The sequence below is a fragment of the Somniosus microcephalus genome, chromosome 5 (assembly GCF_052327205.1).
Source record: "Somniosus microcephalus isolate GS21.2 chromosome 5, FLI_Smic_1.0, whole genome shotgun sequence".
Classification (NCBI taxonomy): domain Eukaryota; kingdom Metazoa; phylum Chordata; class Chondrichthyes; order Squaliformes; family Somniosidae; genus Somniosus; species Somniosus microcephalus.
In genome coordinates, this window is record NC_140991.1 from 183,805,185 (window position 1) to 183,822,360 (window position 17,176).

The following is a 17,176-nucleotide window of genomic DNA, read 5'->3' on the forward strand; positions in this document are numbered from 1 at the left end:
AGACTTTACTGGTATTCTGCAATTTAACAGTAACCACAGGTTGATGGGCTTTCTGAACAACATTTCCTCTATATAAAAATTAGCTTCCCAGTTGTGACCACACACACATTGCCCTTAGACCTGGTGCAAACAAATACCACATAGCTTAATCAAAGCAGCCTTATATTATTTGTATATTAATGTATTAAAACAAGTTAATCTGTGATATGTCTATCAGTAGTGTATAGTTAGTACAGGTGTTTTTAAAATTACGCATTTGTTCAGATATGCCAGCGAGGTTGACAGGCAGTAATTAACACTTATCACGTCATTAAAAGGGCACTTGCACTGCAATGGACAAGACATAACTTTCTGTGGCGAGCTTACTTTGTATGTACCATGCAACTTCACGCCATTCAATGCATTTCAATGATGAGGCAAACAGCAAGATGCCATTTTCGTGAAGCTAGTGGTGGAGTGGCACAACTTGGACTGCAACTTCTGGATTTCTGTGTTTAACCATGCATCTGCCCACGCCAGAAGTTGCATTTATGCATGAATAATGACAACGTCATTAGCCTCACCATTATTTTGACAGCAAATTATGGGCTACTATTTTACCAGTGTCACCCACATCCCAAGAACAAATTTTAAATATCGAAATATTTCGCTCGTTTTTAAATGCAGTCTTCACCAGAGTTCCCAAGTTCCTGAAATAAATGTGAGATTGTTGAGGAAGGTGAAGTAACAGCATCCTCTTCATCATACCGCTCCAAAAAATGTTCACATTTTAGGTGATGAAATCACTGTTCATTTTTGAGTGTTTCTCTTTTGCTCTCAGTTGGCTGGATTTTGTAAACCTTTCTTTATAAATCCTCATAGAAATAAAAGCTGAAAAATAAGACTGCACAGTCATGCATAATTTAGGTTTATACTTTCATTAAGTTGACACGCCTGCTTTTAAATCGCTCATGATGGGCATTTTCTGAGATGTTAATCTTTATTGCCCCAATTATTTCTCCTGTTTTTGCCGACATATCTTCTGCAATAGAGCAGACGTGCAACGTCCTCTCATGCTGCCACTGAAATGGCAAGTGGGAGGCTGACAAAAGCGTTCCGGTGATAACTATCCCTTGATCTTGCTTTACTTTCAAACTGTGCCCCCATGAAGAGGCATCTAGCTCGCTCCCTCCCCGTAGAAATATAACCATGCAATAACATAGTGGTATAGGATTGAAGTGAATGAGTACTTAATTGTTAGTGGACAATTAAGGGAGCTCCACTCCAATTAAACAAAAATGTAACCTGTGGAAAACCTAATGCACTAATTTTAGCAGGGATGTAACATTTCTTTAAGTTGCTATGATTTGCATATGAGAGGCTACTTGTAATACGTATTAACAAATCTATCTTAAGGATTCTACTAATATATATATTGTGCAGAAGAAGGGTATTAATTTATCCTTGGGAGAGATAAAAGTAAAATGATTCAGAATTGGCAGGAATTGGGTGGACTTCTGCATCCAGAATGATATAATTGAAGTTAATGAAAAAAATGCACCACCTTCAAGATTAAATTTATACTGCATGGACTGCTATGATCTGACAGTTCCTTCTGCCAATTACAGTTGGAGCTTCACAAACCTTGGGACACATTACCTAAGGAAAGTTTGGCTTATAAACATGGGTAGTGGCATACATCGAGTTTTTTTTCCATAATGATGTCTTGGAGATAAGCTAACTTAGATTTGGAAGAACCAGGGTATATCCTTTTAGGTACTTACAGTTGCTCTCGTAATCAGTTGATGCTGCAGTGTGGTGGGACACGGCAGCTGAATAAACAGAAGAACAGCTATACAGATAGGGAGACAAGGTACTACTCCACACCTACCCACTGATGATCTGCAGGGTCATGGATGAAATTCTCTGTGGAGCAGATCTGAATGGATCACTCCACTCTATTCCAAGAACTTGAATGCATTTGTGGTGAACAACTGATTTCTTGCTGTTCCACAAGATGTAACTGGTCAATTAGTCCAGTTAGTTTATTGGATGCACAGAAACTGAATATTTAAGCAAAAGAGATACTTCAATCAGAACAATAGATTGCTATTATGCTAAGTTTCTTCCAGGGAAAGGATTAAACAATTTATTTTAATATTGGGCTCTTGAGGCTGATTTGAAATTCAGTAAATTTCAATAACAGACATATATGAACATAGTACTTGTTCATATGATACATAGACTCTGCCTTCAGTCAACACTGGAGGGGAGGTCACAATGTAACAGCTATTGTACTCAGGAAAGTAAAACATTTTTTCCCTGTTTTTCCTCTCCTCTTCTAAAAGCTCTACATCTTGCTGGGATATAGTTTCATCAATGCTGGCAGGTCTCTAATAGCTTACCCAAGTGTTCATTCTTCATGAGCCTAGACAGTGAGTGTCAGCAGAATATTCAACCATAGAGTGCTTTCTAGTCTAGCTCAATATTGTCCTCACCTGATATCTGCACAAATACAGATCTGTACACATTTTACAGGAAAAACCACTGAATGGTAACCAGGAGCAGGAATGATGGCTGAATATTCCTTTCCCTTAAACCTGGGGCCTCCCTTTCTGAATAGCTCAGTATCACACAATATATGCATTTACTCAACAAGTCATTAGGGATGCTCATTTGAAATCAAGTACAAATAAAATACACTAACAAATGAAGTGCAATTTCAGAAGGTGCATTATACACCGAGAGCAATTTCGGAAGGTGCATTATACACCGAGACCGATTTCAGAAGGTGCATTATACACCGAGACCGATTTCGGAAGGTGCATCATACACCGAGACCGATTTCGGAAGGTGCATTATACACCGAGACCGATTTCGGAAGGTGCATTATACACCGAGACCGATTTCGGAAGGTGCATTATACACCGAGACCGATTTCGGAAGGTGCATTATACACCGAGACCGATTTCGGAAGGTGCATTATACACCGAGACCGATTTCGGAAGGTGCATTATACACCGAGACCGATTTCGGAAGGTGCATTATACACCGAGACCGATTTCGGAAGGTGCATTATACACCGAGACCGATTTCGGAAGGTGCATTATACACCGAGAGCAATTTCGGAAGGTGCATTATACACCGAGACCGATTTCGGAAGGTGCATTATACACCGAGACCGATTTCGGAAGGTGCATTATACACCGAGACCGATTTCAGAAGGTGCATTATACACCGAGACCGATTTCGGAAGGTGCATTATACACCGAGACCGATTTCGGAAGGTGCATTATACACCAAGAGCAATTTCAGAAGGTGCATTATACACCGAGAGCAATTTCAGAAGGTGCATTATACACCGAGACCGATTTCGGAAGGTGCATTATACACCGAGACCGATTTCGGAAGGTGCATTATACGCCGAGACCGATTTCGGAAGGTGCATTATACACCGAGACCGATTTCGGAAGGTGCATTATACACCGAGACCGATTTGCTTTACTTTGAATTATCCTTTCATGTTCAGATTTTTCCCCCCAAATTTAATCCCAAATGACACATTTAGAGATTCTTTCTGCTGTTCCAAAGTTTCACTTCTCTGCCTCTTTTGATTGCATTGTGCGTGGTTAAAACAGTCAATTGTGTTCACTATTACTTTTATTGCTAGCAGTAACTCATTACATTAGACATTTTCTTGCACTGGAGTGTGCAGGAATGTCTGAATTTAGACTGGGATTGACTCAAGTGTAAAAGAGATGTGAATTCAATTCATATTTCACAGATGCATAATCTAATTGCACCTTTTAAACTCTGAATCAGTGCCTCAATAGCCTCCTTCATAATCCTTTATAATAAAAAACTCATTTATTTTATTTAAAAAAATTAACCATTTTTCTCATTTGTTTTTTTGTTAGATTTTACTTCATTTAGGCCTTTTGACAAAGGAATCTGGATTTAAGATAGCCGAGAATGTCTTTAAGGGAGGCCCGCTTGGGGAGCTGGTGCAGTGGAGTGACCTGATCGCCTCTGTGTATTTACTAGGTCACAATTTGAGACTTTCTACATCAGTAGATGAGCTGAAACGGTAAGATATGCTGAACAAGCTACACAAGTCTCTTAAATATCTGGCAAGAAGTAACCTCGAGCTGAATAAAACAATTGTATATTTGCTGGCTTATTTCAGTTGGGTACAGTTTCTGTTTAAAGTGATAACATTCACTATATTGCTATTTAAGGTACTAAGAGTGTAAACTAAAGTAGAAACTGTTTTTCTTTCTAAAAATACAAAAAGAAATGTGAAAATATGTATTAAAAGTGAAAAAATAACAGAAGATGCTGGAAAAACTCAGCAGGTCAGGCAACATCCGTGGAGAGAAATTTGAGTTGATGTTTCGGGTGGAACCCTTCTTCAAAACTGGAAAGAAAAGAAAATAGATCGAAGGCAGGGCTGCGATCGGACAAAACGGTGGCATAGTGGTTAGCACTGTTGCCTCACAGCTCCAGGGACCCGGGTTCGAATCCGGCCTCGGGCGACTGTCTGTGTGGAGTTTGCACATTCTCCCCGTGTTTGCGTGGGTTTTCTCCGGGTGCTCCGGTTTCTTCCCACAGTCCAAAGATGTGCAGGTTAGGTTGATTGGCTATGATAAATTGACCCTTAGTGTTAGGGGGATTAAAATATGTGGGGTTACGGGGATAGGGTGGGATATGTGTTGGTGTAGGGGTTACGGGGATCGGGTGGGATATGTGTCGGTGCAGGCTCGATGGGCCGAAATGGCCTCTATCTGCACTGTGGGGTTTCTGTGATTCTGTGTGAAAAGAAGTGAAAGAAACAAAAGAGCTAGATGAGATGGTAATAGGCTGAGATTAGGTGTAAAGTGTACTGGCAGGGCAAGAGATAGCTGCCAGGTGTGAGAGAGAAACAAAAGGAAAGGGGGGGGGGGGAAAGGAGTGGGAAAATTACAAGAAAAAATGTGTAATGGGGCCGAGGTTATGATCTGAAATTGTTGAACTCGATATTGAGTCCGGAAGGCTGCAGAGTGCCTAATCGGAAGATGAGGTGCTGTTCCTCGAGTTTTCGTTGAGCTTCCGTGGAACAATACAAGAGGCCAAGGACGGTGAAGTCCGAGTGGGAATGGAGCGGTGAATTAAAATGACAGGCGACCGGAAGCTCGGGGTCACCCTTACGGACTGAACAGAGGTGTTCCGCAAAGCGGTCACCCAATCTGCGTTTGGTCTCCCCAATGTAGAGGAGACCGCATCGTGAGCAGCGAATACAGTATACTAGATTGCGAGAAGTACAAGTAAATCGTTGTTTCACCTGGAAGGGGTGTTTGGGGCCCTGGACAGTGGGAAGGGGGGAGGTATAGGGGCAAGTGTTACATCTCCTTCGCTTGCACGGGAAGGTGCCAGGCGAAGGGGAAGGGGTGCTGGAGGTGATAGAGGAGTGAACTAGGGTGTCTCGGAGGGAGCGGTCCCTACGGAATGCTGAAAGGGGAGGGGAGGGGAAGATATGTTTGGTGGTGGGATCACTTTGGAGGTAGTGGAAATGCCGGAGGATGATCCGTTGAATGTGGAGGCTGGTGGGGTGAAAGGTGAGGACAAGGGGAACCCTATCGTGGTTCCGGGAGGGAGGGGCAGGGGTGAGGGCAGAAGTGCGGGAGATAGAACTGACACGGTCGAGGGCAGTGTCAACCACGGTAGAGGGGACTCCTCGGTTGCGGAAAAAGGAAGACATGTCTGAAGCACTGGTGTGGAAGGTGGCATCGTCTGAGCAGATACGGCGGAGACGGAGAAACTGGGAGAATGGAATAGAGTCCTTACAGGAAGCGGGGTGGGAGGAAGTGTAGTCCAGGTAGCTGTGGGAGTCAGTGGGCTTGTAATGAATATTGGTCGATAACCTATCCCCAGAGATGGAGACGGAGAAGTCGAGGAAGGGAAGGGAAGAGTCAGAGATGGACCATGTGAAGGTGAGGGAAGGGTGGAAATTGGAGGCAAAGTGAATGAAATTGTCTAGTTCGGGGCGAGAGCAGGAAACGGCACCGATAATCATCAATGTATGGGAAAAAGAGGTGAGGGAGGGGACCCGAGTAGGACTGGAACAAAGATTGTTCCACATAGCCCACGAAAAGGCAGGCATAGCTAGGACCCATGCGGGTACCCATGGCAACACCTTTGATTTGGAGGAAATGAGTGGAGTTAAAGGAGAAGTTGTTCAATGTGAGAACAAGTTCAGCCAGGCGGAGGAGGGTGGTGGTGGATGGGGACTGAACGGGCCTCTGTTCAAGGAAGAAGCGGAGCGCCCTCAGGCCATCCAGGTGGGGGATGGAGGTGTAGAGTGATTGTACGTCCATGGTGAAAAGGAAGCGGTTGGGGCCAGGAAACGGGAAACTGTTAAAGTGGCGGAGGGCGTCCGAAGAGTCGTGGATGTAGGTGGGAAGAGACTGGACAAGGGGAGAAAAGATAGAGTTGAGATAGGAAGAGATAAGTTCCGTGGGGCAAGAACCGGCTGAAACGATGGGTCTACCAGGGCAGTCCTGTTTGTGGATCTTGGGAAGGAGGTAGAAGCGGGCTGTGCGGGGTTGGGGAACTATGAGGTTGGTGGCAGCGGGGGGGAAGATCTCCAGAGGAGATGAGGTCAGTGAGAGTCTTGGAAACGGTGGTTTGATGTTCGGTAGTGGGGTCATGGTCCAGGTGGAGGTAGGAGGAGGTGTCGGAGAGTTGGCGTTCAGCTTCCGCTAGGTAGAGGTCAGTACGCCAAACAACAACAGCACCACCCTTGTCAGCGGGTTCAATGACAATGTCAGGGTTGGATCTTAGAGAATGGAGTGCTGCAAGTTCAGAGGGAGGTAGGTTGGAGTGAGTGAGGGGAAGCAGAGAAATGGAGATGGCCGATGTCACAGCGGCAGTTAGCGATGAAAAGATCTAGAGAGGGTAAGAGGCCAGGGGGAGGGGTCCAGGTAGAACGGGAATTCTGCAAGCGGGAGAAAGGGTCAGTTGTGCGGGGGGAAGACTCCTGGCCAGAGAAGTGGGCACGGAGACGAAGGCGGCAGAAAAATAGCTCAACATCATGCCGAGCTCGAAATTCATTGAGGTGGGGGCGTAAGGGGATGAAGCTCAGGCCTTTGCTGAGGACTGATCGTTCAGGGTCAGAGAGTGGAAGGTCAGAGGGGATAGTGAAAACGCGGCAGGGGGTGAGATTGGGAGAAGGGGGGTCAGAGGAAAGTGAAGGGGAAGAAGGTTCCGGAGGGGCGTTGGTGTCCAAGAGTTGATGAAGCTTGCGATCCTTGACATCGGAAAGGAAGAAAAAAAGTTTTTTGTTGAAGCGTCGGCTGAGTCGAAGGATGGAATGGAACTGTGGACCTGGACAGCTTTGAGATAGAGTGCGTCGGTGTTGCTGAAGAGAGAAGTCAAGAGTGTTCATGTGGCACCGCATGGCGTTGAGCGTAGATCTCAGGATGCGGCGAGAGCAGTAGTTCGAGGAACGATGAATATCTTGGAGATATTTGTAATCCTGGGTGGATCCGAAGCACGAAGGGTGGAAGTGAACTTCGTACTTAAGTGAACTTCAGATAATGTTAATTTACCCTCTGAAGATTGTTGCAACTCTTTTGCACAAAATTTAAAAAGTGAGAATAACTTTTTAATTTAAAAAATGTTCTGTAGAATATTCGATACTTTTCTCTAATTTAACTCGGTCTCACCAAAGCTAAATTCCCTAGAATGTAATTTTACAATCGGCTCTCCTGGGGGGAAAGCTTGCCCACTGAAAGCACATATTGAACATTCGGGAGTGCTCTGCCCATGATTTTCCGACCATCAATTAAAAATTTTGGATGTTACACACCTGAATTTAACACATGCATTCCGGGGGCAAGGATCCCAGCCATCAGCACGGACACTTAAGATTGTCCCAAAATGTGTTCTTAATGATGTGGACAAAGGGTCCAATGTGTAAAACTAAACATTTTTTTATAAATTCAAGCAACAACTTTTGTTTCCAAGAGACCAGATTTTCAATTTTCAATTCAGAACTTGAAGAATTAAACATGCACTTGGTGATTACACTGGTTTAAGCCCTTTGTTTATGTTCAAATTATCTTGTTCATGAAGTGCAGTAATGTAACAATTACACAATGTTTACTGATGGAATGTATGGTGTGGAGATGCCGGAGTTGGACTGGGGTGGACAAATGTAAGAAGTCACACAACACCAGGTTATAGTCCAACAGCTTTATTTGAAATCACAAGCTTTCGGAGCGCTGCTCCTTCTTCAGGTGAAGTGGAGAAATGCATAAAGACACAGCTTATATAGTCAGAGAATCATGTCAGATGTTTACAGGTAACCTTTCCAACTGCCATTTATCACACCTCGGCAGAGAGATAATCACAGCAGTCAAAGGTGTGAATGGTGTCCAAACAGGTCAGTCAGGGAAACATTACATCAAAGAACAATGAGGTGGGGTCACAAGGGGTCAAATATTGCAGATGCTGGGGTCTGTATGAAAAACAAAAAAACAGACAAAAAACATTTTTTTTGGCTGGAAATCACAGCAGGTCCGGCCGCATCTGTGTACAGAGAACAGGCCAATGTCGACTCGAGTCTGGATGACCCTGCATCAGGTGGGGTTACATGTAGCGTGACATGAACCCAAGATCTCGGTTGAGGCCGTCCTCATGAGTGCGGAACTTGGCTATCAGTTTCTGCTCGACGATTTTGCGTTGTCGTGTGTCTCGAAGGCCACCTTGGAGAATGCTTACCCGAAGATCGGAGGCTGAATGTCCTTGACTGCTAAAGTGTTCCCCGACTGGGAGGGAACACTCCTGCCTGGTGATTGTTGCGCGGTGTCCGTTCATCCGTTGTCGCAGTGTCTGCATGGTCTCGCCGATGTACCATGCTCCGGGGCATCCTTTCCCGCAACGTATGAGGTAGACAACGTTGGCCGAGTCACATGAGTATGTACCATGTACCTGGTGGGTGGTGTCCTCACGTGTGATGATGGTATCTGTGTTGATGATCTGGCATGTCTTGCAGAGGTTGTTGTGGCAGGGTTGTGTGGTGTCGTGGTCGCTGTTCTCCTGAAAGCTGGGTAATTTGCTGCGAACGATGGTCTGTTTGAGGTTAGGCGGCTGTTTGAAAGCGAGTAGTGGAGGCGTGGGGATGGCCTTAGCGAGGTGTTCGTCGTCATCGATGACATGTTGAAGGCTGCGAAGAACATGGCGTAGTTTCTCCGCTCCGGGGAAGTACTGGACGACGAAGGGTACTCTGTTGGTTGTGTCCCGTGTTTGTCTTCTGAGGAGGTCTATGCGATTTTTCGCTGTGGCCCGTCGGAACTGTCGATGGACGAGTCGAGCGTCATATCCCGTTCTTACAAGGGCGTCTTTCAGTGTCTGTAGGTGTCCATCGCGTTCCTCCTTGTCTGAGCAGATCCTGTGTATTCGCAGGGCTTGTCCATAGGGGATGGCTTCTTTAACGTGGTTAGGGTGAAAGCTGGAGAAGTGAAGCATCGTGAGGCTGTCCGTGGGCTTGCGGTAGAGTGAAGTGCTGAGGTGTCCGTCTTTGATGGAGATTCGTGTGTCCAGGAATGAGACTGATTCTGAGGAGTAGTCCATGGTGAGTTTGATGGTGGGATGGAACTTGTTGATGTTATCGTGTAGTCTTTTCAGTGATTCTTCGCCGTGGGTCCATAGGAAGAAAATGTCGTCGATGTATCTGGTGTCTAGCGTTGGTTGGAGATCCTGTGCAGCGAAGAAGTCTTGCTCGAACTTGTGCATGAAGATGTTTGCGTATTGGGGTGCAAATTTGGTCCCCATGGCTGTTCCGTGTGTTTGGGTAAAGAACTGGTTGTCGAAGGTGAAGACATTGTGGTCAAGGATGAAGCGGATGAGTTGTAGGATGGCGTCTGGAGATTGGCTGTTGTTGGTGTTGAGTACTGAGGCTGTCGCAGCGATGCCGTCATCGTGGGGGATACTGGTGTAGAGTGCCGAGACGTCCATTGTGGCGAGGAGTGTTCCTGGTTCAACTGGTCCATGGGTGCTGAGCTTCTGTAAGAAGTCTGTAGTGTCACGACAGAAGCTGGGGGTTCCCTGTACGATGGGTTTCAGGATGCCCTCGACATATCCAGAGAGGTTCTCACACAGGGTTCCGCTGCCTGATGCGATAGGACGTCCAGGTGTGTTGGCTTTGTGTATCTTTGGGAGGCAGTAGAAGTCTCCCACGCGGGGAGTACGTGGGATGAGAGCATGTAGGATGCTTTGAAGGTCTGGATCGAAGGTTTTGATCAGTCTGTTGAGTTGGCGGGTGTGTTCTTTGGTCGGATCTGCGGGTAACTGTCTGTAGTGTTCCTGGTTGTCCAGTTGTCGGTATACTTCTTTGCAATAGTCCGTTCTGTTCTGTATGACGATGGCACCTCCTTTGTCTGCTGGTTTGATGACGATGTTGCGGTTGGTCTTGAGAGCGTGGATGGCGTTGCGTTGTGCTCGGGTGACATTCTGGACTGTCTTGTGAGTGCGGCTGATGAATCTGGCGTTGATGCATCTCCTGACAGCTTGAGCATACATGTCAAGCTTAGGGCAGGACCTGCTGTGATTTCCAGCCAAAAAAAATGTTTTTTGTCTGTTTTATTGTTTTTCATACAGACCCCAGCATCTGCAATATTTGACCCCTTGTGACCCCACCTCATTGTTCTTTGATGTAATGTTTCCCTGACTGACCTGTTTGGACACCATTCACACCTTTGACTGCTGTGATTATCTCTCTGCCGAGGTGTGATAAATGGCAGTTGGAAAGGTTACTTGTAAACATCTGACATGATTCTCTGACTATATAAGCTGTGTCTTTATGCATTTCTCCACTTCACCTGAAGAAGGAGCAGCGCTCCGAAAGCTTGTGATTTCAAATAAAGCTGTTGGACTATAACCTGGTGTTGATGGAATGTAGACTGTGTTTAAATGACAAATGCATAGCGTGCACACTGGTACTGTCTATTCTTTGTTGGATGGATAATGTTATATGTGACATTAAGAAGCAGGTGAATGCACTGGACATAGCATAAAACTGTGTGCTGACGGCATCTTGGCTGTAGTACTGAAGACCTATGTCCCAGAGCCAGCCACTTCCCTAGCCAAGCTGTTCCAGTACAGCTATGACACTGGCTTCTACCTGACAATGTGGAAGATTGCTCAGGTATGTCCTATCCACACAAAAAGGATAAATCTAACCTGGCCAATTACCACCCTATCGGCCTCCTCTCAGTCATCAGTAAAGTGATGGAAGGTGCCATCAAGCGACACCGACTCATTAATAACCTACTCGCTGATGCTCAGTTTGGATTCTGCCAGGACCACTCAGCTCCAGATCTCATCACAGCCTTGGTCCAAACGTGGACATAAGACCTGAATGCCAGAAAAGAGGCGCGAGTAACTGCCCTCGACATCAAGGCAGCATATGACCAAGTATGGTACCAAGAAGTCCTAACACAACTGACATCAATGAGAGTGTCAAAGGGAAAACCCTCCAGTAGCTGGAGTCATACCTGATGCAAAGGAAAATGGTTGCAGTTGGAGACCAGTCATCACAGTCCCAGGACATCGCTGTCCCAGGATATCACTACAGGAGTTCCTCAGGGAAGCATCCAGAGCCGAGCCATCTTCAGCTGCTTGAACAACGATCTTCCCTCCTTCATAAGGTCAGGATTGGGCTGTTCGCTGATGATTCCACAGTGTTCAGCTTCATTCCCAACTCCAATGATGATGAAACACTCCATGCCAACCAACGCTAGGATCTGGGTAAGATCCAAGCTTGGGGTGATAGTGACAAGTCTGGGTGTCAGACAGTGCTTCTTTCCTCAGTGATGCTCTGCAGTCAACTATGGAAAATGGCTGTGATGAGTCATCACCGTCTTCTTTCTTCAGTCTTCTTTCTTCCTAGTTTAGCTTACCTGGCATATACTATAATTCTTTGTTGATTGCTGCACTGTATTTTCTTAGTGTTTGTAAAGTTGTGCTGTTAACACACAACATTCTGAACAGCAACAACAACTTGCATTTATATAGCATCTTTAATGTAGAAAAATATACCAAGACACTTCACAGAAGCATAATTTTTTTTAAATGGATGCCAAGCCAAAGAAGGAGATGATATGAAGGCCGTCTAAAAGCTTGGTCAAAGAAGTGGATTTTAAGGAGGATCTGAAAGGAGAAGAGGGATGTGGAGAGGCCAGAGGGGTTTTAAGATGGGATCCCAGAGTGTGGAGCGTGAGTGCTGAAGACATGGCCACCAATGGCGGGTGTGGTAAACCACTGTCATACCTGTCTGTGTCTGTATGTGTATTCCACTAGGTACAGGTCTGGACATGCCTCGGCTGACTCCTCCCACTATTCCAGGTATATAAGTGACTACCTCCCAGTCCCTTAGTATTCTGGACGGGTCGACCACTCGAGACAAGACCTTCATTCTTTAGTTAATAAAAGCCTGATTGTTACTCGCTCAACTTCAGTCTTTTGAGTAATTGATGGCGCATCAGCGGGATAAAGGAAGGGGGCTGCAAAAGAGGTCAGTGTCAGAAGAACAGAGTTTGACGGAAGTTGTAGAGTTGAAGGAAGTTAGAGACCAGGAGGGACGAGGGCATGAAGGGATTTAAACTTGAGGATGATCATTTTAAATTTGAGACACCGGAGGACCGGAAGCTAATATAAGTCAGCAAGAACAGGGTGATGAGTGAGTAGGATTTGGGCTGGTTTGGGTATGAACTGAAGTTCATGGGGGTGGAGGATAAGAGGCCGGTCAGGAGAGCATTGGAATAGTCAAATTTGGAGATGACAAAGACATGGATGAGGGTTTCCGCAGCAGATGGACAGAGGTAGGCGATGTTAAAGATGTGGAACTCTATAATATAATATTTATAATTGGGAAGATATGGGGTCAAATGGGATGTCAAGGTTCCAGACAGTGGCAGGAATCAGTGGCAAGAGTTTTGTGGCAGGGGCAGATGATGGCTCAGTCTTCCTAATGTTTAGCTGGAGGAAATTGCAGCTGATTCAAAACTAGTCATCTGACAACACAGAGGCGGTGGAGGGTTCAAGAGAACTGATGGAGAGGTAGACTTGTGTGTCATCAGCATTCATACGGAAGCTGACCCTATGTCTTCGGATGATGTCGCATAGAGACAGCATATTGAAGAGGCAGGGGCCATGGGGAACTCCAATGGTAACGGTGTGCAGACATGAAGAGAAGCCATTGATGGAGATGCGCTGCTACAATCAGTTCGATCAGAATGGAGCTAAATGAGGCAATTCCACTGAGCTGCACAGTGGCGAGGAGGAGGATGTGGTCAAACGTGTCAAATGCTGCAGAGAGGACAAGGAGTGATGATGTACCACAGTCACAGAGAATGTCATTTGTGACTTTAGTTAGGACTGTTTTGGCTGAGGAACAGACTCCCTAGGGAGACGGTGAAAGCAGTTAATATTGATTCATTCAAATGTAAATTAGATAGATTTCTTTCAGAAAATAACATTTTGGCATACAGTATATGGCAAGTGTAGCATGCTTGAGAGGAAAAAGATGACTTTGTACATCTGGTTCCCAAAGCTCTCCATCACTGACATTTTGCTTGTGCCATGTCTGGGTCTGTTGTAGACTAATTGATAGAGATTGAATGTTATGATTAGTTAACAACTCCATTATCACTGTATCATGCGACTACCAGGATGGTAGAAGGTGAACCAGATGGACGGTGGTGGTTTTTTCATCTCGCAATCCCTATGTTCCTACAAGCATATAGAGCATTGGGGAGATGGGAGTGAAACTAGAGAGAGACGTGGGTTCAGGGCTAAGGCAGAGGGGAACCTGGGTGGGAGGTTTGGCTTGGTGAGGAAGAGGAAGGAGAGAAGAGAAGCAGCTGAATGGATGGTCTAAATCTTGGTGACAAAGAGTTCTACAAGCTCCTTGAACATGTTGAAGGTAAAGGTGGGCAGTTAGTTAAGGAGTTGATCTGTGGTGCAGAAAAGAAGCTGGGGGGTTATCTTTGCTTTCTGGAATATCCCTGATGTAGTGAGTGGTTTTGGTGGCGGAAAATGAGGCCCGATTGTGCTTGATGTGGTCCAGCCAGATCTGGTGATGGATGGATGGTGTGCCAGATATGCTCGAGTCTGCACGCATTGAAATTGAGGGAATGAAGATGTGGGCCATATCGGGAACAACTGAGATGGGAGAGAGTAAAGGTTTTGCTGAGATAAAGGCATCAAAAATGTGGTGAGGGATTTATTGAGCAAATCAGCGGTGGCAGAAGTATCATTGGGAATGGATGACCAAAGTACAGTTGGGGATTTGAAAGTGAAGTTGTTACGTGACTTGGGAGAGAACTTTTTTCCAGGATCGACACACAAGAAAGTGAAGTCGGGATGTGAGTGATGAGGGCTACAAGAAAATGAGGAGAGATGGCCATGGGTGTAGAGCGGCCCTAAACCTCAATGAATCTTCATCCTTCTTTCCTTTGTATATCTTTTTCTATCATTTCCCCTTTATAAATGGAGTCTGGCCTTATAGGGGCGAAAGGCACAATGTGATTTTATTCTTTAATTTGGTGAAATACCTTTTATATACCAATGCGATCAGAATGTTATATTTAAATTATTGGGCTCTTAAACTCCAAGCATAGACCATGGCTTTATATTTTTTTAAATTTATTAAACACCAGAAAATTACAGACCTCAGATTAAACAATAGCTACAGCTCATACATAATTCAGAATTGCTTTAAAAAAGAAAGGAAAACCTTCTGACTCCAACGTGCATACTCTTATTTGAGAAGAGAAAAAGGCTTATGCAATACAAACACCTTAAACTTTAAGGTTTGTTGAGGCTTTGTAGATGTGTCAATGGCCCAGGTAGTAGTGTAGCACATGTTCCCTTAAGATCCGAACAGCCGTGGGGGAGATAATCTGGAAGAATCAGCGAGGCAGAGCGAGAGCATTCTGCACATCCCCTTGATGGCACTATACCTTGGGGCTGTTGCTTACCACCTACAGTCTTTGAATAGAGCTCACAAATAGATTGACACTCCCTTTATCTATTGGCCCAGAAATTCGGATCGGGGGCTTCCCGCGGGTGTAAGCCCCCGACCTGCACTTACCTTGCGCGCCGGCCGTTGAGCTGTAGGGTCCCGTGGAATTCCGATCCGGGGCCTGGTCCAACTGCCGGTGCGCAGTGCTTGTGTATCCCAGGGGCGCAGTTAGTTCGATGCGTCCCCTGGGATCATGTGGGCCATAGGGAGCCAATCGGAGCAGGGAATGTTCCATTCATAAGTCTGACAGGAAGAGCTGTCAAGACTTGTAAATACTACGGCCCCAAAATAGCACTAAATCTTCAAATAAAAATTTTTTTAAATCACATTTTTTAAATAAACTATAAATTAAATGAAATAACTATTTTAAACAGTAATTTAAATTTTTGAAAAAAATAATTTTATTTTCTAATGGGGCTAAAAATAAACTTACCTTTAAAGTATTTAAAAATAATAAACCTGTGGAAAAAATGTTTTAATTTTAATTAATTTACCACTTACCTTGTAAAAAGCAGGCCTTACGCCTGCTTTTTACATTTCTAAATTCTGCAGGCTTACCTTCCCGGGAAAACCTGTTTTTAAAAAAAAAAACGAAGTTCGATGCGCACGTGCAGCCTCCCCCACGCACGCGTTCGACCTCTGAACCCCTGTTTTCAGGGGAATGGAAGTGCCGGTTTCCCGCGCATGCGCAGTGCATGCAGGAAACCAGCACTTCCATCGGGCCTACGGGTGAGTACCCCGTGCGTACTCACCCGTGGAGACCCAAATTTCTGGGCCATCGTCTTTGATGTGAGTCAGTTATGCAAGTTTTCATGATGATCAGTCCTTTTATATCAACCATAAGGTGTGTGTCAGCAGTTCCAATTACTTCAGCCGATTCGGAGCCAGGTTACATTTTTATACAAAACTTCCTTTTTTTTTTAACTGCAACCTTAAAACCATAAACACCCACGATATAATCTCACTTCAGGTGACTGAACCATTTTGTTACATAGATCTCTTTCTAAAGTGTCAATCAAGTACAACACATTGTAGGAAGTTGTAACTGTTCCTGTGGGAACTTCAGCATGATAGCATGTTATGTTAATAAGAACATAACATAAGAACATAAGAAATAGGAGCAGGAGTAGGCCATTTGGCCCTTCAAGCCTGCTCCGCCATTCAATAAAATCATGGCTGATCTTCTACCTCATCGCCACTTTCTTGCACTATCCCCATGTTCCTTGATTCCCTTAATATTCAAAAATCTGTCGATCTCTGTCTTGAATATACTCAACGGCTTAGCGTCCACAGCCCTCTGGGGTAGAGAATTCCAAAGATTCACCACCCTCTGAGTGAAGAAATTTCTCCTCATCTCAGTCTTAAATGGCCGACCCCTTATTCTGAGACTGTGACCCCTGGTTCTGGACTCTCCAGCAGTGGAAACATCCTCCCTGCATCTACCCTGTCAAGCCCTGTAAGAATTTTGTGTGTTTCAATGAGATCACCTCTCATTCTTCTAAACTTTAGAGAATATAGGCCTAGTCCACTCAATCTCTCCTCACAGGACAATCACCACATCCCAGGAATCAGTCAGGTGAACCTTCATTGCACTCCCTCTATGGCAAGTATACCCTTCCTTAGGTAAGGAGACCAGAACTGTACACAATACTCCAGGTGTGGTCTCACCAGGGCCCTATATAATTGCAGTAAGACGTCTTTACTCTTGTACTCAAATCCTCTTGTAATAAAGACCATTTGCTTTCCTAATTGCTTGCTGTACCTGCATGTTAACTTTCAGTGATTTGTGTACAAGGACATCCAGGTCCCTCTGAACACCAACATTTCCCAATCTCTCACCATTTAAAAAAATAGTCTGCTTTTCTATTTTTCCTACCAAAGTGGCTAACTTCACATTTCTCCACATTATATTCCATTTGCCATGTTCTTGCCCACTCACTTAGCCTGTCTATATCCCCATGAAGCCTCTTTGCATCCTCCTCACAACTTACATTCCCACCTAGCTTTGTATCATCAGCAAACTTGGATATATTACTTTTGGTTCCCTCATCCAAATCATTGATGTAGATTGTGAATAGCTGAGGCCCAAGCACTGATCCTTGCGGTATCCCACTAGTTACAGCCTGTCAACCC

The 17,176-nt window shown here is 45.0% G+C and overlaps 1 protein-coding gene across 2 annotated transcripts in view; it reads left to right on the forward strand.

Annotated features, from left to right (window-relative positions):
* The window catches only part of ccdc126 (coiled-coil domain containing 126), a 145,134-nt gene that overhangs the window by 49,909 nt on the left and 78,049 nt on the right, over positions 1–17,176 (forward strand). For both annotated transcript variants that reach the window (XM_085988478.1, XM_085988473.1), the window contains one exon: positions 3,897–4,066. In XM_085988478.1, coding sequence (XP_085844604.1) covers positions 3,897–4,066 — 170 coding nt within the window. The remainder of the gene's footprint in view (positions 1–3,896; positions 4,067–17,176) is intronic.